The sequence below is a fragment of the Pleurodeles waltl genome, chromosome 10 (assembly GCF_031143425.1).
Source record: "Pleurodeles waltl isolate 20211129_DDA chromosome 10, aPleWal1.hap1.20221129, whole genome shotgun sequence".
Taxonomy (NCBI): Eukaryota; Metazoa; Chordata; class Amphibia; order Caudata; family Salamandridae; genus Pleurodeles; species Pleurodeles waltl.
In genome coordinates, this window is record NC_090449.1 from 1,033,643,876 (window position 1) to 1,033,669,817 (window position 25,942).

The window sequence follows — 25,942 nt, forward strand, 5'->3', positions numbered from 1 at the left end:
GCCTGCTCCTGAAGTCACAGTCAATATACTACTAGGCCAGGGTGTTATAGTTGTCTGAAGTGGCAATCACAACTACCTTCTTGGTGAAAAACCTGCATTGAGTCATCTGCAGAGAAGTCATCTGTGGAGAAGAGCAAGGCACTGATAAGGAGCAGGACAGGAACCGTTTAGGCATGTTATATGGGGCAGGGCTGAGACAGTAACAAGTAGGTAGTCATGAGACAGTGAGTGTTTAATTTGCAAAAAAATAATTGCCACGGACTTTGTCCGCAAGATACTGCAGCTTGTATCACTCATTGGCCCTGCCAGTGCTGCCAACGAAAGTACCAACACAACTATTAACTATCACACTCCTAAAAGCGTGGCAAGTCAGACCATACCTGACCTCCGAAGCTCTAACAATGGCTTGGGCGGCAGGTATTAGTCATTTTTCATGTATTTTGAATTAATGACCATCTGTTGTTGTGTTCATTCCTAAATTAGACAGACACCGCCACCATGTGGCAGACTGTCATAAATGTCGATGTTGACAATTAAGTGCTGGTGCCAGTCCCCGGAAACCACTGGCTCAAATTAAGCATTGTGACTTGAGAGCAACATAGAGCAGGGCAGCGTGGGGATGCAGGCCAGGAGGTGGGAGGGGAAATTATGAGAACCTGGGAGTGGAGAATAGCGGTGAGGGTCAGAGCTGGGAAGGATCACAGACCATAAGCCAGGGATTGGGAAGGGGCATGGACAATGACAAGAGTAGCGTGACAAAGCTCAGGGGGATCGAACACAGTGGCATGGATAGGGGGAGGCACTGTAGCAGGTGAAGCGTTGGGACAGTGATAAAGAGTATGATTTTATCAGGGTATCCTCCGAATCTGCCCTATACTGACTACGCAGAGGGAGAGAGTGCTACAATGGACTTGTTCAGTCAGATTGATCCCACATCCATGATTTCAAGAGAAACATTCCAATTTGTACATTTTTGTACTTTCAATAACATTTTGTGCAATTTACCCATGCAGGCATTAAATTTGAATAAGTAAATTAATTCACGCTTTGTTATACAGATAGCTAAACCATTTCAACCTCCTATAACAACTTACAAAAAAATCAATATATATTTTTTAAATATCTTCTGTCTTCTCCCTCAATAGCCTGAATATTCAAATATTTGCTTTTGGTACATTCCACCAAGTTTACGAAAAATGGAAGAAGGTCCTGAGTTTTGGGAGAAACTTCATCAGGTGAGTGTGTTTTTCAGCAACGTTGAATTCTAGTAAAGTATCTGCATATGTAGCTAGTAGAACAGGGTTATCAGATAAAGGTAGATATTTGCCAGCTGTGTCCAGTCTCAAGCCCGCTGGTCCTTCGAACATGAAATGCACTCAAAATGTATATGCACCAGTGATGGCCCCACTTAAAAGGCTAAACTTTTGATTTAATGTAGGGCTGAGAAACTCATGACGTCTGCAGCTGGCAGTATTAGGGTTTATGTGTGGCAGGTATGGACAGGGATGCCCGATGCAGCATCCGTCCAGGTGGATGATGTAACATGCATCCTTATATCAGTGAGGTAATTCAGGAAAGGTCTCCACACAATTCTTCACAACCTTTCTACTGTCCTAGAGGGCTACCCAGAGGGCTACCCTTCCCTCATCTGTGCTGCTGTGTTTCTTCTCTGTTTGTAGGCATTTACTGTGCTGAGTTCTCTTGTAAATATACATGCATGCCTCTAGACTACATAATATCTTGCTATGTACAGTGCTAGGTTTGTGCTTTATAGACATCTCCAAAATACAATTAACAAAAATAAAAAATAAGCATACTCTTCTAGTGATGGTACCAGGCTTGTCAGAAGTTAGTGTGAGATCTGGGCCAGAATTTACTTCAGGTCTCTATGCATGCTTCTTATATTTTGTCGAGGTGTGATTATAAGCAGTGGCTGCTAAAATGTACTTCAGGGAAAGAGAAAACATGTCATCTGACGCCATTTAGTCAATCAATCAATCAATCAGGCTTTGTACCGTCAAGGGTATCCAGGCGCTTGCAGGTCTCAGCGGCTCATTCGAATAGCTAGGTCTTGAGGGCTCTACGGAATTCCAGATGAGCGGTGATGGTCCGTAAATGCGTGGAGAGGCTGTTCCAGGCTTTTGCTGCTATTTAGTGGTCTGGCCACACAGGCTGCTTCATTATTTATGAAGAAGAACTTTTTGCTTGAAATTAAGAATCTGTATGTAAATGTTGCTGTAGGAGAGTGGGACGCTGGGAACCTGGTGCATAATGCCCTTACCCGTGAACTTACCATTCCTCCACTAGCCAATAGCCAATAGGTCTGTCTTGAATTTTGATCCCTATCTAAAATATTTTAAAAAGCCTACTGCATTAAAAACAATAAATACAAGTCGTTTCTGTTTATGTTGCAGCTATGAGATAAATAATTTAGGGCCATATGTAGGAACACATTTTCCCATTGACACAGAATGGGAAAAACCCTTTGCTACATCTGGCCCTTAATGTAATAAGGTGAAGTGCACTTTTAAGATGTAAAATAGTGATCAAGGATTGCAATGCAAGCAGTTCCTAGGAAGTGGAATGATGCAGTAGGCAGCCAATAGCATGAAGTAAGAGGGATATAGTTCTATGGGCGGAGTCTTAGCCCTTCTTTTATGTTCTAAATTATTATTAACAAGAGATTTTTCAGAAGGCTGCTCTGTCAAGCCAAACTTAAAAAGAGGAAAATGCCGGGTGGAGAGTGCAACACTGCCACATATATGTCATAATGTGGAGGTTTATGCCACTTAAAAATGATGATCTTGGATTTTTAACTGTATATTGTTACCTGTTCCCCATTCGTTTAGCATTTAAGAACAAGAGAAGGCCACGTTTCTGTATATTTTAATTAAATGTTGTGTCTGTCCCCATTTTTCCCAGATGAACGCTGCTAATGACAGCATTGGCTGCCACTGGTAACCACTGACATTTTTAAAGAAATGTTATGAAATGTATGGAAAGGTTTAGGGGCCAGATGTATCAAGCCTTTTTGCATTCGCAAACGGTGCGAATGCCGGTTTGCGAATGCAAAAATGCCTTTCAGTATTTATGAAAGGCATTCCCAATGCAAATTTAAGGAATCGCTAAAATAGCGATTCCTTAAATTTGCAAGCCTGTTTAGAGAATCACAAATTGCGATTCTCTAAATAAGAAATCGCAAATAAGGAAATAAATAAATAAGGAATCCTTATTTGCGATTTCTAAACCACATGTAACAAGCCATCCCTTAATGCGAATGGGCCTTAAGGAATTGCTATTATCAACTTGTAACCATGTGAAAATTTTAAAAATGCATTAAGGATGCATTTTTAAAATTGACATGTAACGCACACATGCCCCTTTGGCATGTGTGCGCCTTACATGTCCTTAAAAAAATGATTGGGGTGCAGCAGAGGGAGCCTTAGGCCCCCAGCACACTGGGGTTTGCATTTCCCAAATTTGCGAATTCCAGTTAGGAATTCGCAATTTGGGAAATGCAAAAAATTCACAAATATGGGCCTACAGGCCCATAGGTGCAAATGGGGCCGGTATCGCAATTTGCGATTCGGTAATAGCATTTGCGTTTTTTAAGAAATCGCTATTACCGATTCGCAAATGTGATACATTGCATTTTGCAATTCAGAAATTGCGATTTCTTAAAAATCGCTATTTCCGAATCGCAAAAGCCTTTTTTGATACATCTGGCCCTTAGTTCTTTTTTTTTTTTTTTAAACAACCTCTAAGACTTCCTTTCACCACTGCAGAGGAAAAGAAGTTAGAGCAAATAATTGACTAAACTTCAGGCTGGATTCACAGACTCCCCATGACTTGAGATGCTAAACATTGATGAACCTCATACATTAATGCTTACTTAACTATTCCAGAACTGCATGATTAATGTGGAAGGGAACAGGGAAATGGACTATTACTACGCCGTTTCTTTCAATCCACTACACTAGGGGACATAATTCTGGCCTGGTTTGCGTTGCTTTTGCACCATGCACTGTGTTGCAATCGTGACACAAGCCTTAAGTGAGATTTATGAAGCCACGCAAGGCCACCTTGTGTGACCCTGCGTGGCTTCATAAATCTCGAGTAATGTAACACAGAGCAACTCGCTGTGTTATATTACTCTGCACCTACGAGGCATTTCTATGGGTGTTCCATGGTTGTTCCATGGATTTTGGTGCATTCCCAGATTTACAAGTACTCGAAAACCTGGGAATGTGCAAGTGTTTTATGGGCCCAAGAGCAAGCAAGTAAAATGGTCCCCAACATTCTGCTACAAAGTAGAAGACTTAAAAAGGTAGAAGAAGAAACGAGGTAGGGAGAGACAAAAAATATTGACAGAGGGAAAAAGATGGGATGTAAAAATGACTTACGAGTGAGAGCAAGTGGTGATGAAAGAGGTATGGAATGGAATCAAAACTAGCCAGCCTTTGCATTGGTCTGTCTTGCCTTTTGGCAGTGGTGCAGCCACGCTCCTAAAACAATTTGGGGCGACTGCACTACAAATTAAGCGCTGCCTGCTACACATGAAGCCACAACAACTCGGTATGGTACCTGAATTGTGTTTTATTTATTTTCTTCTTATGTTTTAATTTATTTTTTATTTTGTGAGCTATCCTGAGGGTAAGAGTGGGCAGTAGTTTTATTTTTTTTTAAGTAACTTGTTATAGTAATTTAAATGTTTACAATAATTTAAATTATCTATTTTTTCTTAAAAATCCATTTAAAATATATTTGCATTTGTGCAATGAATTTTAGTTCATTTATTTTGGACTGCATTTAGGTTTTTGATATTATGGGCTGTAGGGTTTACTAAGCAATATAGTGGGTAGTGCTTTTTGTGTTTCAAATGTTATTATGGGTTTAATTATTTTAAAAAAAAATTAATAGGGTACTTTCTGGGGCTTCTAATATTTGTGAGTAGTGTTTCATTTATAAATGTTGTAATAAATGTATTAGAACAGTTTAATATTATAAAAGGTTTTGTCCCAATTTTATTGGTCTTTTGTAAGTAAAACTATTATTTTGTTAAATGTTGGGGTTCATGGACATCTGCCTGTATAATTCTCATTTTATGTTTAAATTATGGGTTACGTGGTTTACTGAGCCCTCGAGGAGTACTTTTATATTAATGTATGTGTTACAGTTATGTGTTTCATTATGTAATGTAGGTGAGTTGCTTATTTTACAATGCAAATATGTTATATATGAACTATAAGTTCTAAAATGGTTTATAAATAATAGGAATCAATATTTACCCCCTCTTTACTAAAATGTAAATAATTGTTGCTTATTTAGAGTAAGTTCAACAAACCCCATGTCTGATATATTCACTTTCCCCAATGCTTGTTGGACTGGATCTAGAATAGTAAATGTCACCCCCTCCCCTTCCTTGTGAACTTGGAGCTAGAATAATAAATCTCATCCCTTTTTAATATTCCCTTACTCAATAAATCTCACTCCTCCAATTAGAATTTGTGCACTTTCTCCAATATGTATGAGACTGGAGTATCAATACTGAACCTCACCCCTATTTATATGTGCTTCCCTCAATTTTGCTTGGATTGGAGTTAGAATAGTAAACCACAATGCTCCTTTTTATGTACTTTACCCAGTGTTTGAAGGACTGGATTTGGAATAGTATATCTTGTGACTTTCAGCCATACAGTCTCTCCCATTTTAGTTTTTTTAGAGTTAGAATAGTAAATATCACCCTTCTGATTTATGTTCTTTCCTCAATGTCTGTGAGGCTGGAGTTGGAATAATAAATCCCACCATGATGACACTTTCCTTACAAGTCTGTGCACCACCACTGCTTTTTAAATTATACTGACTTCTTTATCATTCAATGTGCTTTGTTACAGTATTTGCCATTGTTTGAGTGCAAAGTTCATCAAATGCTTGGAACTGTGTCTCTACGTACAAGAGGCCTTCAGTGTGAGACTGAAGCCTACATATTAAATAAGGGTTCTTTAAGAAGTTTCCTAAAATGTACATTGTTCAGAATGCATAAAATCACTGGTTGTGGGGCATTCTATTGACAACTTCTGAGGACTGAGAGAGTGTATCCAATTGCATACATTCTTATATTTTTTCACTTTGAGGTAGGTGTGTATCACTAGAGTATGAGATGCAGCCTGTGCTACAACTATGGGATATCCTGATCGGAAAAGATGGCAATGAACCACAAAATATACTTTCTGAGAGGCATAGTTTGAAATGTGGAGTTTTTACAGTACCAGGAACCAGTGCAAAGTATGCGAGGCTTCTGTGACAGAGGCACGTCATCGAAGACAATGCAAAAGAAATGTATCTGCATATATAACCCTCTTCTTGGAGAAAAGTTAGACACCAGTAGATTGATTTGAGAATCATCAGGTAACGTCATCAAGCCCTTACAATTTTTGTAAGATGGTAACAAGATCTCAGGAGCTCACTCAAGAAGCACCTTGGACATAATGTTCAATATTATCCTCTACTGTGCCCCTCTCCATGTCACCAGGGAGTGCACCTCTTCTTCGCTGACTTTGAAGACTGTGGAGAGTTCTGGTGGCCCTAGGATGATAGGCGGCAGGGCGTCCTTGAGCTATGACCCATTGGTGGTGCTCCACAGCCAGCTCAGCGTGGTTAGCACTGTGCTAATCCTATGCTTGAAGACTTTGCTGTACAAATGTCAAAAAGCCTTGTCATTTTCTGGCTTGACCTGGATGGCACCATGCCAATCCTATGCTTAAAAAGTATGCTAGGAAAACAGGTATTTAAGGTGAGCAGATTCAGCGTGTCAGTGGTGTTGTAGGGTGCTCCATATAAAGGAGCTGCTTTCCACATAAACGTGGGGACTACCCAGAGTTTCATGCTTCCTTTGTTGCATAACTTATTCAGCACTCTGAACCTGAGAGGATATTGTCTTGGCTCCACAGCTAGACATAGGGGACCGGATTTGCCTAGTCCTTGGTTCATGTTGCTGAGATGGGGGCACAGAGGGTGGCAGTGCATCCTCAGTGGCTCCTCCCAGCCAGATGATGGGAGAAGTGCCTTCCCATCATTGTGCTGTAGCTAATGTGGAAGGAAATAGATGGACCAGGCTTCTAAAGGGAAGGGAGTTGGATTTATGTTGGCGAGAGGAATGCGAGCTGCCAACAGGAAGCATGAAGGCTCTTGGTGAGAGAGCACTGAGGTGGCCATTTTGAGGCATTAGTCCAAGCCATGCTAGAAAGATAAATACTGCGGCAATGTTTTACTACAACCGCACTGCTACCTGCAATCTACATTCTCAGCATTGCTAATAGTGGAATGAAAAATTGAAGCTTGCCTATTTATAACTTTGCATATTGGCCTCATCTGATAAAAACAGAAAGACATTCTAAATTTCTTGTGCAGCTGGTAAACCTGTACAGGACTGGGAGTGCCTCCATGGCCGTGGGCAATTACTAATTTGCATAGAATGCAAATAAATGTCTGGATGCCCTCAAACTATTGTTTTAACCATGCTCTTTGGCTGAGAAGTTAGTTCATGAATTACCCTTCTTAACTGATTATAACTTCATACTGTTACATGTACCCAGTACTATACTATGTAGTATGATAGCAAATGAGGTGATTTTGTGATGTCACCATTTTTAAGCAAAGCGCTCTGTCTTTCATTAGTGTGTTGTTCGTGTTGTGAAAAAGGTGTAATTAAAATAAGTATGTCTGTAAAGGTATTAATGTAAGACACAAATTAGAGTTTATATCTAGCTTCACACCTGCATTTCAGCATGTGAGTATTGGTGTAGAAAGGCTTTCTGCTTTCAGCAGCCATCTTTCTAGAATCCACAGTTGTTAATTTTCTCAAAAAATGCTTCATTAGAATTCAGCTTCAGGGCATTGGAGAAAAGCCTTGAGTTCTGTTCTAGAATTTCATAGTCTCCAAGCCTGCACCATAATGTCTTGGGATGATCTGAGTATTACTGCGTAGTTACAAATATTACAGCAGAAGAAAGTAGATGATTTTCACCGAGGTCAAATATAGATGTTAAGCTATTACTGTGACATGCTGATCTTGGTTAAACATCTGACCAGGGGCTCAGACTGGATGGAGAATGGTGGAACAGCATTCAAGTGAGAGTCATTGCTCCTGGAAGATTAGCACCATATTACTGCTATATCTTGAGGTTCTCACAAGGGGCACAGAGGGCAGGATGGTTGATGATGTTAAACACCATCATAAAGTTCCTCACTGATGTCCATTCACTACTTTGAGATTAAGGGTGGGAGAAATTTAAACATAATTAGAACTTTTACCCAAAACCAAGAGTGTTGAGATTTGAAGACATCATCCCATGGTTCATTTATTTTTCAAACTGCTTTCCTTATGCCATCTAGTAATAGTAGTAGAAGTGAGGGGGCGCAATACCCTGAGTTTTATTTGAAGTTTTAATAATTTAAAGTTGCCGCAATCCTGATTATATACTTAAAAATAGCTAATCTGTGCAGGTTTCAATTTATTTAACCAAGGTACTAGAAATAAACTGGAAGGGATTCAACAGTGCACACTAAATGTAAGTGTGCCAACCCAATCAAGTATAATGGTAGGGTCTGCCGTATTTTCATGAGTACAAAGGTTTGGTTATGGAGTGGATAAAGATGAGCATGCTAAGTATATTGAAAATCAATTGTGAATGAACACCGATGCTAACCCCAATATTGCATGAACGTTGAGGTACACATAGGCTTATTACAGGCGATGATTTGATTCTTTCTGATATTGAACAGATAGCCCAAGTAGTGACCAAAACCAGAGGTCTGTTTTTTAAATTTCACGAAGACCAGATTCTGGGTGAAAGGCAAAGTATATTGATTTTCCTTTGACTACTCAATGTGTAGATAAAAGTTTCCTGGATCCTTTCCCTGGCAGTCACATGTTTTCTAGCCAGTTTCCCATGGGAGGACGCAACCATTTTCCATCATTTCCTGCTTCTATTTGATTGACTCCATTCCCAGGGATATTATGGAGCCGGAAAAGCGGATGAAAAAGTGGTACAAGCATTTCCCACCTCCACAGCCACCAAGGCACTTGGGGCAGGCTTGGTGTTCTGTCATGGTGAATGGTTGCATAATGCCACCTGCAACATCTGAGTCCAATATTTTGTCTGGATGCCCCAGACATTTTTTTCAGTTTGAAATTTAGGTGGTTTTGGACTGGTGATGTGTTTTTTTTTGGTTGCAGGTGGTCTTTAATCAAAAGTGGGTTGGGAAAGGGCACTCAAGTAAAAAGAAAGGGTGAATGATTACCAACCAACGTCAGACCTCCTGTTGCCCAGAGTGGCTTCTCATTTTTAGTTGGACTCTTCTGCCAGCTATTTACATCATGTAGCTATACATAGTTTTAAAACAAATCATGTAAATTTGTTAGCCTTTGCAGAGTCTAAAAAGCTTATTTTCAAAATAGAAATAAAAGGTTATAATTACAAAGCAAAACAGTATACGTTGTAATCAGGGCCACTGGAATTATGTGATTCTGCGACTGCAGCATTTTTGGCATAATTAGGGATTTGACACATTTGCAACACAATTCCTTATCTGCTGCATAATCTGCAGATTTTACCCAAAAATAATAATTGTAGCTCAAATGGATCAAAAGTCATTAAAAATGAAGCAACATGTGTTCCAAAGCACTTGAAGGCCCTTCACAAACATTGACTGATCACCATTGTTTAGTTGGACCAGATGGTGTCTTTTGGGCACCTTATTAATGACTTTCATCAACCATCAGAGCTGTAGGCATGCAGATGACTCTACAAGATTGGCATAGTAGCCTAGCCTTGTACTTCCAAAGTACTTCAACAACTGTTTTGTGTAGAGGCTCATCTTGAGGCAGACTGCAGATGCCTAGATTATCCCCAAAACAGCACTTCCTCCTATCTTTACTCACCCCTTTTTACAGGTGTATTTCTTTATTTGAATTTACACATCCTCTGCTTGTGTTCTATTTTGAATCATTATGTAAAATCCCTTCTGTCCTGCCCAGATTATTGTCACAGGGAACTCTAACTTTCTGACCTGCTGTCTCATAGGACTTTTTTGCCAGCTTTGAAATTATAAGCTCTCTTTTCTTGTTAATTAGTAGTTAAAGGACTTACTTCCAGCATGAGTTGTATATGGACGGCCATTATTCCCTCCTAATATGTCCAGATCATGTCCTCATTTTCTTTAACATGCTCTTCCTTCCACCTTTGCTTTAAAAGTTCTCCTACTTTACCTTCTAACCCCCCTTCATCACATCAAATCTCAATTTATTTGGTTTCTTCTGGTTTTAATTATATTGCACCCAATGCTTAACCTGTGAAAGAAAGGGTGCCGGTGGCCACAGCTCTGCTCAGAAGCCTTAGGCCAATACTATTAAACATTAGTCGACATATTATATGGCTGAGTGGTCTTGAATCTATCTCACACCTCTTTAATCCACTGCCAGACACTGCTGCCCCTTCATCTTACTCCTGCAGGTCCCTGCTTTCTCCCTTTGTGACAGGTTTGCTGTCTTCATCTTCCTCCGTCTTCCCTATCTGTGTGTTTTCCCCTGAAATAAGTGGTAGTCCCCAAAAATAAGTGCAGGTGGCCCCCACCGGTAGCTACCAGCTCAAATTAAGCACTGATTGCACTACTTAAATTGATAGTTCTTGAACTTTCTCATAATCCTCCCGCTGAATCCCTCTGAAGCGTAGTGGAACATGCTTGGAACCCTATTTCCTCTAATGAAGGCAAAGACTCTTCTACTGTCTACCCTAGTGGTCCTTCACCTTTTTACTTCTGTGGACCCTCACAAAATCATTATTGGAAAACTGGGACCCCCACTGAATCGTTTTTGGAAACCGAGGACCCCCATTTAATTATTACTAGAACCCAGAGACCACTTACTTTATCATTTTGGGAAACCAGGGACTCCCAACAAATTATTACTGGAAGCTGGGGATGCCAGCCTAAGCATTGTTAATGATTTGAACGGCAAATGTAAAAAACAGAAACAAGCAATCATTGAGCAAATATTAAATAAATTGTGTATTTTATTGAACCTCAAAAACAAATATAAAAAAATCTAAATTGTAATTTAATGGGAATGTTGGAGCTTTTCTAAATTCAATTGAGGGCACTCACTGTCCATACTACATTCTGTCTGATGCACTTGTACTGCTCCTACGATTCCATCTGAGGATATAAATTTTTAGCACCCAATTTTCAAATGTCTTCATATTTACAGAACTTTTTACAATTTTCAACTTTACATTTTGCTTCTTTAGTTACAAACACTTTATAAATCTGTTAATATTATTTAATTTTCGAAGCAGTCACGGACCCCCTGAGCAGGCTTCGAGGACCCCCAAGCATCCCCGGACCACAGGTTATGAACCACTGGTCTCCCCTATAACTAGGAGCTCTTAGCACAGTTAGAAGGGCATATTACATAAACTGAGAGAATAGGTTCAACAACCTCTTGTTTAGCTGTTCTTGCTAGAGGAAGAACACTGTTCAGGCTTTTCTCACTCAAGCTAAAAACTACCCCTTCTGTTCTTTGAGAAACTCTCTACAATTTTATATTTAACATTAAGAAAACCATAGAATACAGATTCTTGCTTCTCTCTAGGAACATGCCAACCTCCCTTTTGTGGACACCCCCTCATCTTTTCAAAGGATTTCGTAGATTTGGGGGTTATTTTAAGGTTTGCAGATGTAAGACATTGGCCAAAAATGGTGAATGCCCACCCACAAAAAGGACGTTCCCCTGCCCCACTTAGGGGGAGCAGGACCACCTTCTTTATGATGGGGTAGCCTCATCTAACTTTCCCACTGGAGATGACCAGCCGGGGGCTATCTGCCATAGGGCACCCAGCTTTTGAGTGTCAGAATGCTCACCCTCTATTGAGAAAAGATGTGGCGCAACAGTCAGAGCTGCCGACTTTGGAGCTGGGGGGCCAGGTTTGCGTCTCGGCTCAGCATCCTATGATTCTGGGCAAACCACTTAAGGCCAGATGTATCAAAGGGTTTTATCCATTCTGTGTCTATGGGAAAATGTGTTCATACTTATGGCCCTTAATCGCCCTGTGCCTACAAAAATATGAATGTGTTCTTGTGTAATGTAAATGGTGCTCATGTAAAGTACTCCAGTACCTTCTGGTCGAGTTCCCACTATATAAAGCTGCCCAAAAAAAATCTCGGGCATGAATTATTTTTCCTGTTTGACACCACTGTGATAGGCTCTGATGTCGCTGACTTTCAAGGAGACAACTCACTGCACATCAGGGACATTTATTTTTTGTTTCTCTGGGTTTGCTTCTGAAAAAAACAAGAACAATGCTGGGTAGGCCGATTTGACGTGTCGGAGCAGCCAGCATTACATGTCTCCAAAGATGCTCTGCTGTGTCTGCTGGAGGACATTCTGTGAAAATTCCTTGCCACAGTGGAGGGAACCTCTCGGCTTAGAGGGCAGGTTGGAGGCTTGGCCTCCCCTGCCCAAGTAGTTTGATGGCCTGTCAGTGAAACTGTATATCACCCACCACTTCTGTTGTGTTGCTGACTCCTACAATGTGACCCTTTTCTGCATTGCTGTTTGTCAAGCTTTAAACTGTTCCAAGGCAAAACTTGTGGCTAATTTCTAAATGTAGTAAAATTTGTGTTTCCTTATGTGCTGACATGTTAGATATCACTGCCTTGAGTGTGAATCTTGGTGATTGGTTCTGGCTGCGGTGTTTTTTCATGCAGAGTTTCAGAGGATCTCATCATAAATTTTAAATATTTGCAATAAATTGTAAGAGCCTCAGAAGATTTATTTCCAAAGATTATAAATTGATTTTCAGCTTTAGAAAGATGCTGCTGTTTTATTGAGCTGTGAATTGCTACCAAGCGGTGCTATAGAATTCTTTGTACAGAACATCTCTCTTCCCTTAGAATTTAGGACACCCACTGGGGTATTTATTTATTTCAGCCTAGCTTCTCAGAAGTGCAGTATTACATCACAAGATAAATAGAGAAGTCTGTATATTTATTATAATGCAGTCAATTTCAAAAGTAATCTTGAAATAACAATAATGGCAATCACCTTCATTGTCATAGTCACAACAGTAAAAATAATTACATATTTATAATAATCACGATAGCTTATTTAAATGCAAAATGTCCCAATGCAGTGGAATCGTGCCTCACACACATTTCTTGAGTGGTCAGGTGGGTGGGAGGCATCAAAGGCAATTCATTGTTGCAGCTTCCGCCCCTGCCATTCCGTTTGCTAGCCCCAGAAATAGCCTTCATATGTCTGGTTCAGGGGTCATGAAGGCAGTGGCAGGAACAGAATGTAAACAGCCCTCCAGGTGCCAATGTATCTATAGTTCAGAATGAGAGGAGGTCATTAGAGGTTACAATATGTGTGCCTTCACTTCTCCATTCCCCTGGGATTTTGGTGAGCTGATATCTATGGCCAGGGACGGCTTCAGCCCTGGTGGCGCCCTGCGCGACAGTCTTTTCTGGCCCACCCACCCCCCATGGCCACCTCCTCAGATCCACTCACTGCCACCGAGCATATATGCCCCTCATCTCTCCATAGCCCCACCTTTCACATACATTCATTTATTCAAAGTGCACCTAAAGGCTGGCTTTACTAATCCACTCAGCTATCCACATAAAATATAGTTCTGTTCTTTGCAGCAGGCATATTAACCCTCTACGCTACTTTAGGCGAGTCAAAGCTGCCACTGAACAAAACTCCCATCTCTCTCCTAGCAGGAACATTGATCACAAGAGGCATCTTGACATTTTCATTGTTTCCTAAAGGCTGGACGCACATGGAACTTTTCAGCAGGTACTTTTAAATTGTAAGTCATTGCTAAACACAGCGCCCCCCCGAGGTCAGCGCCCCCCAGTCCAGGTCAGCACCCGGTGCAGCCGCACCACTCACACTGCCCTAAAGCCAGCCCTGTCTATGGCTACAGGTCCTGAGGTTGAGTGAAACCCACATAATTTGGCAAAGGAGAAACATGGTGGTCTTACCAGTCTTCTCTGACAATTTCAGTGACAAAGTCAGTAGGCAGCCCACTGGTAACTGAATTTCATAATTGATAATCCATTGTTCTACGTATCTATTCCCTCTAGAATGTCCTACTTGAGCACTGCAGCGTGCCTGGGGACACCCTTTAAGCCGCGATTATAGCGACTGAGCACCAATCATAAGCCGCTTCCACATTGAGAGATTCTAATAAACCGTCTTGGGGGTGAGTAGCTCAAGATGGTTTGCATTAGAAGTAACAGTTGCAAACCATTGAAGTTGCAAGGAATGGGGGAATGCTCCTTTCAAGCCTTCTTTTCCCTTTTGCAAAGCAAAGTCACAGCATTGACACAGCAAATTGCAAATCCATTTGCAACTGCTCTTAACCCATTTCTGACTTGCAATGTTCCTTTACTACATGGGAAATGCGAGTTTGCACTTGTAAGTCTTGTATGCAAAAATTGTATCAGTCCCTACAAGTCCATTCTTTTTTTAAGTTGAGCGTTGCAGCACGCAAGCTCTGCTTTTCGACGTATTGTTATCTATCTGTGGGCTTTAACCACACCCACCTCACGCCCATCACTTTCATTCGTTCTTGGGCTTGCCTTTCAAAAATCCCTTGATGTTGTTGGTAAATGCCTTACATTTGTCCCGCCTTGAGGCTGGTTTGTTTCCGCCTTCCAGACTGACCCTGTTGCATGGCTTATTGCACGATCACCCATATACTTTAATGTGGGTGAACTACTTTTCTATTTTGTCTCTCCCCTTCTCATCGCATGGCCATAGCAGTTTCAAGCACAAACTTCATCTTCCCTTCGCATCACGCTTCATGGTGCTTTCAAGTTTCATGCACTGAGAACTCGCACTGAGATACTGGAGTTTATCGTTTCCAGCTATAGTCTGTGGGCATTACGCTGTGTGTATACATATATGTGTGTTTTCGTCTCATGTATGTGTGGTGAGTTTATAAACCTTTGTGTCACTTTGAGTAATTGTGTTTGTGCTTTTCTGTGTGCTCTACGTCTGTACCTGGGCATTTGTCCGTCTGTGTGCTTGCATGCGTTGTTTAACATGCCATTCTCAGAGTGACTAGGTTTCTATTTTAAGCTCTGCTCTGTCCTCCTCCCCCAGTTTTAAGCATTGTTGGCTGTAGATCACGTTGCAGCTCTTCAGCGCGTCCTGGGGCGAGGCGGTTCTCCAGTCTGTTCGGCTCCAGTTTTCTGCCCTAGTCTCAGTAGTAGCCCCCCTCACACTCATATTGTCCATTTATTGTAAACTGGAGCCTCGTCTGGCACTAAGGTCACTTCCAGTCATCCTGGTGGAGCATGAGGGAGGCCGCTCAAAGGAGCAAAGCAGAGTGAGACCCGCACCTCGGGCAGGTGAGGGGCGAGAGCATGCTAGGACCGGGTAGAAAGCAACAATGACTTTCAAAGACTGGTCACAGGGCCCATTGCCTGGGTAGTGAGGGGTTATGGCTGGAGTTCCTGCTCCCCTGTAGAGCCTCAAAGCAAACTCCACTGGAAAAGCCCCCCTTCTTGTCCTGCAAGTTAGGATCCTCCACATGCAGAGAAGGCTGAGCTGCCAGAATTGCCCCCATGATTACCACCCTGAAACCGCCAACCTCCTGTATGCACCAGTCCCACGTTTTATCCAGGCCAGCAGAAATCTTCAGCCATGGTTGTGGGATAATATGAGATTTACACCCATAGTTCCAAGATTCCATTCTTGTTTTCTATAGAACCCCTGCTCTGCTCACTTCCCTGTCCTCAAACTGACACTCTGCAAACCTAAAATGGGTCGTACCCTCTCTTCTGCGACCTCCCTTTACACTGGTCTCTTCTGCCCTTACAGCTCTCCTGTGTTTCATGTGCAACCTTGGCGGTAATTACAAGTCCTAACCTTGCTCGTCACAGCTGCGTGTCCTGCTGTTGCTTGTAATCTTGTGAGCCCCAGAAAAGCTTAATACGTCATCAATTTGTAGATCTGATGTTTATGTGTATTTTGCGAGAGAGCATTTCGACCAGAAATGCGCACATATCTAGTTGCCTCATGTATGAGCTCTGATAGTTGGGCAGCGTGACAGAGGCTCCCCATGAGACAACAAATTCAGATTAAGACACTCTGCCTCGACAGCCAGTGATTCCTTGACTGGTCCAAAGTTTCTCTCTCACATCATTACTCTATATGTTCCAACATGGTTATGCCCTCTAGGGGCTAACTATAAGGTTATCTGACCACGTTTCTTACAAATGCTATTTTCATTGTGGTGTCCTTTAGGTGCTGTTATAAGCATTACAGTCTATGCCAAACGTTTATTTCTGATAACGGTTTTTATTGGGTTTATATGATAATTGTAAATGTTTTAATAATCTCCCCTTATTGCAGTTATGCCCATGATTCAGGCCAACTTAACATCCTTATTACACTATGCCAGTTTAAACACTCTTGATATGTTTGAGTGGCCCTTCTACTTTATTTGTCTGGTTACTCCTCAGTGGCTGACTTGCGCCTTTTTAGGGGGAACTGTGTTAGCCAGCCAGCAACTCTGATGGTGGGGTGGTGAAAGTGGTCTTCTATTGGAATTAGCATGGCAGATTTAAATTAGGATGCCAAGTGGCAACATTTTCATTTTTGGCTGCAGATAGGGGAAGAAGGTAAATAGAAGTGCTTTAGGTTTTTGTAGCCACTGGAATTATGTGACCGGAGTAGACCAAATTATGAGCAGGGTTCACCAATTTATGTGGCAAGAAAAGTCCAGTTAAGAATTTACAACACCAATAGCTCCAACTCAAGCAAATGCAGGACCGATTGCATTGCAAATGCTTGTTTCTCCTAGACTGAAAAGTCCTAGCAAACACAGTGATGTTATGTAATGGCCACATCTAAAATGAACAAAGGCTTCTGGGCCCTCTGTTCATTGGCTTCCATCCCACACATGGGGAGAGCTCTGGTTAAGGTTTTGTTCCAGGGTGTGCTTTGAACTGCCATCTGGCCAACAGAATAAACTGCCTGGACCAACAGGAAAGCTAAATTCATGAATTCCATTATGGCTAGCTGAAGGAAATATGTCAAATTTTACAAACACGCAACCAAAGGCATATAAATAAAAACGAATTCTGGATATGCATGTGTGACCGTGACTTGATAGGGAAACCAATGACTTTCCTACCTTATGCCATTCAACAGTTATGGTTTAGACATGCTTCGTCCAAAGTGTAATACGAGATTTAACACTACACATTGTAGTTTGCAGGCAAAACGAAAGGGTACATTTCTTCTTGGATTCCCAATTGAATTATAAAGCCTTCGCTGCTACCTGTGTGCAGATGTCAGGATGAGTCAGACAACGTTTACCTCGCTCTGCCTGCAAAGGTGTGCCCATGCCAGTGTGTGTGCATGTGTCCATGTGTTACATAGCCAGTGCAGATCATCTTACCTCATCTGTGCATCAATGGCCACATTTTAAACGCTGGGCACTTGAGAGTTACAGCTTAGATCCATTTTCAGCACAGAAGCTCACAGTGAATCAACCTCTCTTTTGGTTACTGTCTTACAGGAGAGGTTCAAAAACATAGGTCCGAAATAAACTGGGAATTTGCTTCTCTATAAAATAGAAAAGCCAAACAGTTGTGTTAGTATTTCCACAAGGGATGTCCCCAGTATTTAGAAGTGTGTTACAGAGATGGGTAATACGTTCCTTTAACACGGTTTTGCATTTTGCAGCTGTGTCTAATTAATTATGATAATTCCATGAGGTACCATGGGGATTACTGTCATAAATTAGAGAGGATGGTGCAGTAAAATTGTCTTTTAACCTGATTATCAGACACTTTTAGCATTCTGATGCATTACCTGCAATACGTGCTCTGATTTCTGTCATCGCAGACTGCAGCCACAAAGAGGTTAGTTACATTTCATCAGCTGAGACTGGTTCACTGTGTCCTTTTTTTGTTCCAGATGGTATTTCTACTGATGTAGGTTGTGCCTTACCTTAGAATATTGTGCTATTGCCACCTGCTAGATTACAGAAGCTACAGCAGATACAGGTCACCAATGGAAGGCGATTTAAGGTTTTCCGAATAGCCTTAAAAAATTTTAACCAGAAAAAAAAGAGATCCTGCTTACCTTAAAGACTGCAGGCAGATTTCCTTAGACTTTGCATCATCCTTGCGTTTTTCATGGTGACGCAAAGCAATGCAAACGCTTCTTTGTGAGTTGCAAAGCCACGCAAGGCCTGATTTACATGGCCTAGTGTGGCTTTGTAAAAAAATGCAACACAGCGCAGCAACCTACCTTGTTACACTGAACTGCATGAATTCTTATTAAATCTGCTCATGCATCATTAGTGACAGAGCTGCAGTTTTCATTTGGTCTCTGCCTGCCTTTAACCCTTTAACTGCTGAGGCTTTTCCATCTCAGGGCTGAGCATTTTTCTGCTATTTGGGGTACTTTGCACTTACCTCCATAACTTTTTTTCAGGTAAGGTTTCCACTGTAAATTTGCATTTTCTTTCTCCCAGGATCATGGGGATTCTGAAGGTGGTACCCATGATTTGTGGAGTACCCTTGAGGGGATAGAAAAAAATATATATATAACTAAATCTAACTCTTTTTTAAACAAATGGTAGAATAGTGCTTTGCAAAAAAGGGTCTGCTTTTTTCCCTAAAAATGAAATCAATCAAAGGTTTTCTATGCTGAAATCACCATCTTCCCGGTTTTCAGTAACATGCAGAGTTAAATCAAAAAACTATTTTTTTCCGTACAGTTTTCCATTTTCTGAGAGGTACCCCATTTTTCTTAATTTTTGTGCTTTGGACATGCTTGCAGTTTGTGGTGGAAACAAGTGGGAACCCTATGGGCCAGAAAGCTATGGATTGCTAAAATATAGACAGAATTCTGAATTCATTAAGGGATCATTTGTGTAGAACCCTCAGGGTTTTTCCAAAGAAACTAACTGTTGAAATACATAAATATTGAAAATGAGTAGGAAAAATAGCCATTTCTGTCTACGTGTTCATCTGTAAGATCTTGTCACAATGGTTAATTTACAAAAGCAATATACTGTTACCTCCAGTAGGCTGATCTGGTCATAGGCATATATAGGGTTTTATACGTTCTCCAAGAACCCAAGGTACTTAGAACCAACAACTGAGCTTCACCTTACAAAGGTTTTTTTATTATATATCACATGCTATTCATGTGGTAAAATATAAAGAGTGAAAAATGGATATGAAGTGAACCTATGTATTCCTTTAGTTTATCAGCAGTGGTGGTTATGTGTACATCTATGAATTTGTAGGTACCCATGGTAGCATGTGATTCAGATTGTATTTTGCAAAATGTCTTCTTTCTTACATACTGGCTTACATTTGGAAGGAACAAATGGAGAGAAATCCAACTGTTAATAACAAATGTTATTGTTCAAAACTAGACACTGTGGTGTGTCCAGGGTGGCGTGACTTGTGTGGTTCTAACAAGGTTTTTGTTTTTACCCAGAAGCCCCGGAAAACCTCAAATTGTGCCTAAAACACACATTTTGCTCCAATTTTTGTGCAAGAAAGTTTTAGAATCCGCAGAAATTCACAAATTTTCTACCACTTAGTGTTTCCTATGTCTCTTGATCAAAATGCTCTCTCACTTGTCGGTGTGGACTGAGTGCCTGTGGCAGAAAAGGACCCATAGCGAAACAGGGACCTGTCACAATTTTTCACTCAAACCCGGTCTTCTTTTTTGCAGTGTGCCTAGCTGTGCATTTTGGGCCATAGCCATGTCAAGGATGGAATGACTTGTGTTGCTCACACCAGGTTTTTTTTACCTTGCCCGGAAGCCCCTGCAAACCTCACCTTTTGGCTACAAACAACATTTTCCCCACATTTCTGTGTGGAAAACTTCTGGAATCTGCGAGGAGTCGTGAATTTCCTACTACTCAGCTTTCCCCCAGGTCTGCTGATAAAAATGTTACCTCACTTATGTGGGTGGGTCTTGTGCCAGCGACAGGAAAGTGTCCAAAATGCAATGTGGAAACGTAACATTTCCAATTAGGATTGGAATACAAAAGCGTGGTAAAAAGGAAGGGTGTTCCTGGTGTGGGGGAAAGGCGCAGCAAGATCTGTTCACAAACCTGCTATAGCTGTGGAAATTAGGGTCATTTTGCCTCGATGTGCAAAACTTTGCAGAATTATGCCAACAACATTGGAACAGGAAGAAACATTTGCTTCTGATTAATGGTGAATGAGGATGAAACTAATGAAACAAAGAAATTTGTAGTGATTGAGAAAACATATAAGTAAGGACCATTGTTTAATGTAAAGATAAATGGTCTGAAGGATAGGGTCATGGCAAATTCTAGATCCCCATATTCATTAATTAAAAGTTTTCAGAAAGTTTCCCAATATTACTCTTAACAAGTTGAGTATTGAGATGGTTTGTCTATGGTAAAAACAGGGTAGAAGTGTTTGGTGAATTCATGGGTGACATGAAGTTTAAAGATAAGGAAACAAAGGGTGTACATGGTGAGAAACGGGTTTTGCCTTTTGGGATGGCAGGATCAATGAGAATTAGATATAATACTGGATCCAAGTCAGATTTTGTCTAACAACAGAAAACATGATAATTATTAAACAATAGAGAAGGAAAACAAATGTGTAGTGGATAATAAAAAGCCCAAAGGTTTTCAATGGTAAATTAGGCAAATTGAAAGAATTCTGTCATATAATAACTCTTAAGGATGAAGTACAAGTTTGTATCAGCAACCTTTTCAAGGTGCCTTTTAAGATTGAGAGATGAATTGAAAAATGAATTGTAATAATTGTGTGAAATGGGTGCGATGGAGAATATATAGCATTCAGAGTGGTTGTCCCCAGTCATTTTGGTACAGAAGCTGAATAATTCATTGAGGATGTGCATCGACTTGCGTGAGCTCAACCACAATATGTTAACTGATTGTTGGACACTCCTCAATATTGCAGAAATTTTGGTTACATTATAAGAGGCTGCCATGTCTCCTTCCTTAGAGCCTTAGATACCTCTACCACATGTCTTCAAATTGACTTACAAATCATGTCACTTTACTTTGTAACATGCAGTGGCCCACCCTGTTGTAAGTGAACATCGATTAGGCTGACATCTGCATCCATGATACTTCAAAGACATGGGTATGTTGCTTGAAGATGTGAGTGGGTTTTCCCTCTTCTAGGATGATATTTGGCTTATGCTAATGATATGAAACAAAAGGTTAGTGTGGGTGTTGGAGAGGATAAAGTAGAAATTAAAGACCTCGAAAAAATAAATCCTCATGAAAGTGTAGATTTTATTAGGACACCATGTCTCAAGCAAAGGTATGATGCCCAAAGAGAAGTTGTTAAAAGCAGTTTAAGACTCTTCCCAACCCTGCACTAAAGATTACCTGAGGCCTTTCTTAGGGTTAGAGGATTACTTCTCAAGATTTGCATCACTTTTTTCGAACAAAACAAAATCAAAATCAAAATCAATAAGTTGCCGAAGAAAAATGAAAAGCTTGAGTGAGATGAAGGAAATATTTTGGCTTTTGAAGTTGTCGTGGTTATCAAAAAAGATGTAGTTGAAGCAAAGCTCCTGTATCCTCCTAATGCACCTGATGCAAATGTTATAATGACTGACACTAATGTGTGCCGTTTTGTTGCAGAACATTAGGGCTGGGTGAAATAAAAATTATGCAAGTGTAATTTGCATAATTTTGGGGATTTTGCATTGAGCTCCTTGTGCTGTAATCCAGAAATGATGCCATTAGGCAGCTTTTGTAATTTCATGCCATTAGCAGTAAAAACTTTACTGTGAATGGCACAATTTCCGGTAGAACTTTGCCATGAAAGCACAACAGCATAACGTGTGTGCCTATCTTATTTTGTGGTGATTTTATTTAATGGGTCAGTGTGCCAAAAATAAATTGAAGGGTGCATTTTGCACTAACATGTAGCATGAAGGGACAGATTTGCATAACATAATTTTGCATCATTTTGCTGCATTTTGCATAATTATACTAAAGCAAATGAAGCTAATTTCTCACACTCCCTATAAAAACATAAATTGGAAAGGAAGAAATAGTGTAATTTGTCTCTTGTGTTTAGCAGAACCCACTTTCTCAATCCTAGAATGAGAGGTGCTTTCATCATGGTGGGTAGTGCTGCATTTCAGAGCTGATACCTCAGGTAAAACATGTATTTTACAAACAGGTCATAAGTATTTGATACATTTGTTTAATGTGCAAGGTGCTGGGAGTTTAACACCTCAAAGTGCAAGAGGCCAATTTTACTTAGAAGAATACCATAATCACTGGGAATATGTACAAGGAATCAGTAACATTTGCTTTACATTTTTGTCATGGCTGCGGTTATGTGTGAAAAAAAGAAGTGGAGATGTATGGAGAAGAATAGACGTGAATAGTGACAAGATAGAGTTGATATTTGATGGAACCTTGCTGGAAAGAAAATGGAGACAAAAGCATGGCTATTGATGAGAATTCATACAAAGTTAAAGAATATATTGTAGATGCTCGACCTCCAGCTGAGTGTTTAAATTAGGAACTGTTGGCTAAAAGTCATACTGATAGTGAACCTACCTGTGATGAAGGATTAGTTGTCCGTCTTAGAGTGTTGGTGACTCCGCAGAAATGCAAGAGAAGATATTGCAATTAGCTCATGAAGGGCACAGTTGAATTCAGAGTATGAAACGGGGAGGTAGAAAGGATTTTTGGTGGCCTGGTCTATTTAGGGCTGTCGAGTATTATGCTTAAAGCTGTGGCTTTTGTGTGCTGAGTGACAACTTCTGGTTACAGTAACCAGTAAACCTAGTGGAGGTACTGATGTTGCACTGGCATAAACTAGGATTGGATATACTTGGGCTGTCCAGAGTGTTGGGAGTACCCTCAAATGTGGAATAGTTTTGATCTACTGTATCTACAGTAAGTGTATCCAAGAGGCAAGAGTTAAAGGTTAAGAAAAGTGTAAATTCCAAAGCTGTAGTAGACTTTATGGATATTTTTTTCCACAGGGAAGAGTTTCTGGAAGAGTTCATCCCAGATAATGATACTCAGCTATTATCTGGAACGGAAGCCCATTTAACAGTAACTGATATCAAACATGACAAGACATCACTTTTCCACTTTAGGAGTAATGTTCTCATGGAATGCCTTAATCGTGTAACAATGGGCCAGAGGTAGCAAAATCCGAATTTGCGACTCTCAAATTGCGAGTCTGAGCAACTCGCAATTTGAGAGTCGCAAACCTGGATGGTGTCCCTGACACCTTCTGCGAATCGCAAGGGGGTTGCAAAGACAGACCTCATTAATATTAATGAGGTGGGTCGCAATTTGCGACCCCCTTCCGATTCGCAGCACTCACAGGGATGGTGGCCTGCTGGAGTCAGCAGACCACCATGTCTGTGACTGCTTTTTGACAAAGCATTTTTTTTTTTGTATTGCAGCCCGTTTTCCTTAAAAGAAAACTAGTTGCAACACAAATGAAAAAAATGAAACTATTGTGTTTCATTTTTTCAGAGCAGGCAGTGGTCCATAGGACCACTGCCTGGTCCGAAAAAATGTTTTCAGGGCCATTCACAAAGGGGAAGGGGTCCCATGGGACCCCTTCCTTTTTGCGAATGGGTTAGCACCCATTTGAAATGGGTGCTAACTGCGAATTGCTTTGCAACCGTGTTCACGGTCACAAAGCAATTCTACATCGTGATGTGAATTGCAAATAGGAAGGGGATCACCCATTCCTATTTGCGAGTCGCATTCCCATTTTGCGAGTCGGTAACCAGGTTAATTTCTTTGCGCCATGCAAAAAGCTTCGTACATCTGGCCCTAAAAGACAGATACAGTTAGTTCGGGTCCATTAGGTTTTGGACAGTGTCCTTGGGTGGAAAGAAGCAATAAAGGAACTGAGCAGTGCTGATGACAACTCAGGTCACTGCACACGTGTCGGCATTTGTTTAGTTGAGAGGAGAAGTGGCAGTCATGCGGTTGACGAAAGCATGGATGAGGGGACAAGGTGGACCAGAAGACATTGGGTGGAGTTGAAGACGCGAGACATGCAGTGCAGAGGGAGAGTGAGAGGGTAAAACCTGCACAAAAGGTGGTGGTTGGGATGTTGCTTGTATTAGAAATATTGGGCTTGGGAGGAAGGGAAGGTCTCACCACTCTGAACCTCAAAAGGTGATTGAAGTGCTGGAAGACGTGGTTATCCTTGAAGATTGTGAGATTTGAACAAACGTTGCAAAGAGCGGTGTTCGTTTTTGTGTGTGGAAAGCTGGAAGTGAGTTTACCACCACGAAAACCCTGACAAACAGGAGCTCTTAGTCCAGAGATTGGTGTGCAAAGTTTGAAGACATTTAGCAAGAAACTTTGACACTTAAATAATAAGGTGGTAGTTTGGTGGGTGGTCCGGTGTAGGCATGGATCATACACTCTTACCGTACCAGAATTACGTGATTACTTCGCTGTGTGCCAACCAACAATGCATCCATCACGCGTTAAGTTATGTGTGCTTGTGTTGCCTTAGAGTTGAAAATTCCTTCTTGTGGAAATTCCCGCCTTTGAGGTAAATTAGTGGAAACATTGTATCTGTTCTCCAATAAAGACGAAAAGACTTCACACCAGGAGAACGCAACAGTCTGAAGTTACATCTGCAGACTGTGATTGTGAAGTTACATTTTAGTTAAATCAACTAGTGGTGTCAAAGAATTGGCCCGTGCCTACAATTCAGCGCCTTGCGACCCTCGCGAGTCATTTGCTGCGCTTTATAAATCCTGTATTTATTTCTATCTATATTTCCATTTAAAGCACTGCATGCACCAAACCAGGAAAAAAGAGCGCCCTTCTTCTTGATTGGGTTCTAAGGGACAGTCAGAGTTGGGGAAAATGAGACACTCATGTCCAAGGCACCGGTGCCAGTGCACCTGCTGCACTAATAATAGCTACACCCGAATGCAGCGGGCTCTGCCCTCTGTTTGCCCTTTCTTCCCTCCTTCTTCGCCAGGGATCACGCGCCCCTCTCGTGCGTGCCTCGTGCCAGCCAGCATCCACCCAGGCTGGCATCTTCTGACTCCATTGATCGGGCGTCAGAACGGCAGGCTGGGGCTGGGAACGCCGCCTGCCCCGGATATAGTTTGACCTTCAGAGGTCATTCACCGACAGCTGACACAAGCTCTCTTAAAGGATCCACTTGCACTTACGTCTCACAATGCAAAGCCGAGTGAGACACCATGAGCCGGGGATCAAAGCTTTATAAAGTGTTATTAGATCTGAAAATCGTATTTTATTTTCTGATATCAAACGGTGTACATTGCTCGATGTCGTCTCTGTAAACATTATGATCAGCTTAACATGCCTAGCACACACAAAATAACGCACATTTTCAAAGTATTTACACTGAGTTCCATAAGTAGGTTTGTAGAGCGCTTCTTGTCACTGGTGAGGATATCCAGGCGCTGCATTGACAGCAGAACAGAGCTGTATCTACGACATGACGCATCTTTTCTCTATCGCTGCACTGGCGTATTTTAGGTTGCCTAGCGCCATGAACACGCTCTTACGCTATAGTTTAGGAACGCGTGCAATGTCTAGAATACGCTTTACAATGGAAGTCACTTCACCGCCGTGGGCAACAATCCCCTTATCTGCAAAACTTGGGGCCATATTTATACTCCGTTTGCGCCGAAATTGCGTCGTTTTTTTTGACGCAATTTCGACGCAAAACTAACGCCAACTAACGCCATATTTATACTATGGCGTTAGAGGCGAATAGCGCCAAAGTTCCCGAAATGTGCGTCATTTTTTAGCGTGAACCCCTTCCTTGCGTTAATGATATGCAAGGGAGGCGTTCCCGTCTAAAAAATGACTCCCAGGCCTTTACGTGGTATTTATAC

The 25,942-nt window shown here is 41.2% G+C and overlaps 1 protein-coding gene across 1 annotated transcript in view; it reads left to right on the top strand.

The window, feature by feature from the left end:
- Positions 1-25,942, top strand: part of GADL1 (glutamate decarboxylase like 1) — a 358,673-nt gene that overhangs the window by 245,436 nt on the left and 87,295 nt on the right. Inside the window, exon 14 of the mRNA XM_069212001.1 lies at positions 1,146-1,235. Within this exon, the coding sequence (XP_069068102.1) occupies positions 1,146-1,235 (90 nt within the window). The remainder of the gene's footprint in view (positions 1-1,145; positions 1,236-25,942) is intronic.